Source organism: Zingiber officinale, chromosome 2B (genome assembly GCF_018446385.1).
Source record: "Zingiber officinale cultivar Zhangliang chromosome 2B, Zo_v1.1, whole genome shotgun sequence".
In the NCBI taxonomy this organism is placed as follows: Eukaryota; Viridiplantae; Streptophyta; class Magnoliopsida; order Zingiberales; family Zingiberaceae; genus Zingiber; species Zingiber officinale.
The window spans coordinates 126,943,838-126,946,951 of record NC_055989.1 but is presented as its reverse complement, the minus strand read 5'-3'; the positions used below and the strand labels follow the sequence as shown (position 1 = coordinate 126,946,951).

Genomic DNA, 3,114 nt, shown 5'->3' with positions numbered 1-3,114 from the left:
ATTTAAATATTAAATGAGACAAATAACTAAGTAGTGATTAAATTCTAAATGTAGATAAGTCTTGCTTTCGATTTACCTAATAGGTGAATTAAGAAAAAAATTATCTATCTTCAAAATTAATCTAGTGAAATATACCCACCTGAATCATTAAAAAAATAAAAACACATTTAAAAAACAAAACTAAACCACGAGGAAGTTTGAAAAGTATTGTACTTCCTTCTATTTTTATTTTGATTTTCAAACCCATGTATCAATATGCTTCAGTTTCAACCATTAATGAATAATAGGTTTTCCTAATTTATTGTCAAATTAAATAGAAATAATAAATCACATTGCTAATTAGATTATCCTTAGATGTTGCTGAATCAAAGGAAACTACAAGATCAAACACCGAATCATTAACGAATGTGAGTTGGTTGCTAAAATTAAAAATAATCACCTCCTTTTATGTAAATCATCTACAAGGACAAGAGCGATATTCAAAACCACGGATCACAATGCTTAAGTTTTGATAATTATAGTAAGTTTTTCTAATTTGTTGTCAAATTAAACCAAAAATAACAAATCACACACCGAATTGTTGCTAATTGGATACTATAAATAATCACCTCTTCTCTTCTGTAAATCATCCACAAGGACAAGAGTGGCGTTCAATTACTACACCAATGACCTCCATCTTTTTCTTCTTTCCCTTTGTTTCTTTTCTCTTGTTCACCAGAGGGGCTTCCTGTGATGAAGAGCTTAAAGCATACATTGTTCACGTCGAAGTTCAACTGGATGTTTCCGCGTATGATGGAGACTACTACACCTTCCTTCTAGCCGGAACATTAGAGATCCAAGAAGATGATGCGGCAACACGGGTTATACACTCTTATCGGAATGTTATGACCGGCTTCTCGGCGATGCTAACGGAGAGGGATGTGGCGGCCATGTCGAAGGTCGACTGGTTTGTGCGTGCCATTCCGAGCTTGGTTTACCGTCCGTTGACCACCCACACGCCCCTATTTTTGGGACTGCGCCACCACACTCATAGTGTGTGGAACGCGACCAACATGGGGGAAGGCGTCATCATAGGCGTCCTCGACTCCGGCATCACCCCTGGCCATCCTTCGTATAATGACCGCGACATGCCACCTCCTCCACCCAAGTGGAAGGGCCGTTGCGACTTAGGGAACGCATCGTCATCGGCCGAGCAGTCCTGTAACAATAAGCTCATCGGCGCCCGATCCTTCGTCAACTATAATCGGTCTCGGAACGGATCGACGGATTCGCCTATTGATAAAGATGGCCATGGTACTCACACGTCTAGCACCGCTGCCGGTGCTTTCGTGAAGCGTGCTAATGTGTACGGGCTAGCCAGGGGAGAGGCCGCTGGAGTGGCCCCCCTTGCGCATCTCGCCATTTATAAGGTTTGCATGAATGATGAGTGTCAAGGGCACGACATACTCGCTGGGATGGACGCCGCAGTGGAGGACGGTGTCGATGTGCTTTCAATCTCGCTCGGTAGTGACCCTGGTCCATTCTACCGTGACCCAATTGCGATCGGTGGTTTTAACGCCATGCGTAAGGGAGTCTTCATCAGCTGCTCGGCCGGCAACTCAGGGCCGTTTAGTTCCACCGTATCCAATGACGCGCCCTGGTTACTCACTGTGGCGGCCAGCACTATGGACCGTGAGTTCTTGGCCACCGTAAAGCTTGGCGACGACAGCGAGTTCCACGGCGAGAGCATCTACCAGCCGCAGGGATTCTCATCGAAAAAGTATCCTCTCGTGTTCCCTGGCGGTGCTTCCACCTTATGTCTCAACGGTTCCCTTAACGGTATCGACGTGAAGGGAAAGATTGTGCTCTGTGACCGCGGCATCAACGGTCGGATCGAGAAGGGAGAAGTCGTCAAGAAAGCAGGTGGCGCTGGCATGGTGCTTGTCAATGCACCGAAAGACGCCTACAGCACTATCGCCGATCTCCACGTACTGCCGGCGTCGCACATTCCCTATGCCTTTGGACATAAGATCAAGGCTTACATCAACTCATCCTCCCTCCCGACAGCCACCATTGTCTTCAAAGGCACCATTACCCATGTGGCCCACTCTCCGGCGATAACTTCCTTCTCCTCCCGCGGGCCTAGCCAAAATACACCGGGGATCCTCAAGCCCGACATCACCAGCCCTGGTGTCAGCGTCCTTGCTGCTTGGAACACACAAAAATTCAATGTCATCTCCGGTACCTCCATGTCCTGCCCCCATCTCTCCGGCATCGCCGCCCTTATCAAGAAAGTCCATCCTGACTGGTCGCCCGCAGCTATCAAATCTGCCATAATGACGACGACCTACGTAAAAGATAACACCAACAACCCCATCTCTGATGAGAGGAACCTTCCAGCTGACTTCTTCGCGGTGGGAGCCGGCCACGTCATGCCTCTAAAGGTCCTTGACCCAGGACTCATCTACGACATCTCTCCGACGGACTATTATCCATACCTTTGCGGCCTTGGCTACAGTGTCTCCGATGTGAGCATCATCGTCCACCGCAAAATCAACTGCTCGTTGATCAAGAGCATCCCAGAAGGAGAGCTCAACTATCCTTCCATCACCGTCCGATTGCCGACGAATGAGGCAAGAACGGTGACCTTCACAAGGACCGTGACCAACGTCGGCAAGGTAGCAGCAACTTACTACGCAAAGTTGGACGTGCCCGACGTGGTTTCAGCACGTGTAGTTCCGAGAAGCTTAACCTTCGAGAAGGTTAATGAGAAGAAGAGCTTCAAGATTAGTTTCAAGCGAATGAGTGACTATGGGGCGTTGTCATCAACTATTGAAGGGCAATTGAGGTGGGTTTCCCAGGCGAGGAGTGTGGTCAGAAGTCCAATCTCCATCATCTTGGAGTGATGATGATATATATAAAGCAAAGGAAGCTATTAATTACCCATATGTATATTAATTATCATATTCTTATTCATGTATATACATCTAAATTTATGAATATTGCATGAACAAGCATTTATCCTTTTTTTCCTTTTTAAACATTTTAAATTATAATCCAAGTCTGCTTTATTTGTAATTATTTCTTATACTATTAAAATAATTTTACAATATCTCTTGGCCCGCTTGAACAATA

General features: G+C 45.8%; 1 protein-coding gene across 1 annotated transcript; it reads left to right on the top strand.

The window, feature by feature from the left end:
* The first annotated feature begins 665 nt into the window (after positions 1–665).
* Positions 666–2,885, top strand: LOC122048674 (subtilisin-like protease 4). Its single transcript, XM_042610210.1, has one exon. The coding sequence runs from the start codon at positions 666–668 to the stop codon at positions 2,883–2,885; it is 2,220 nt and encodes a 739-aa protein (XP_042466144.1).
* Positions 2,886–3,114: the final 229 nt, after the last annotated feature.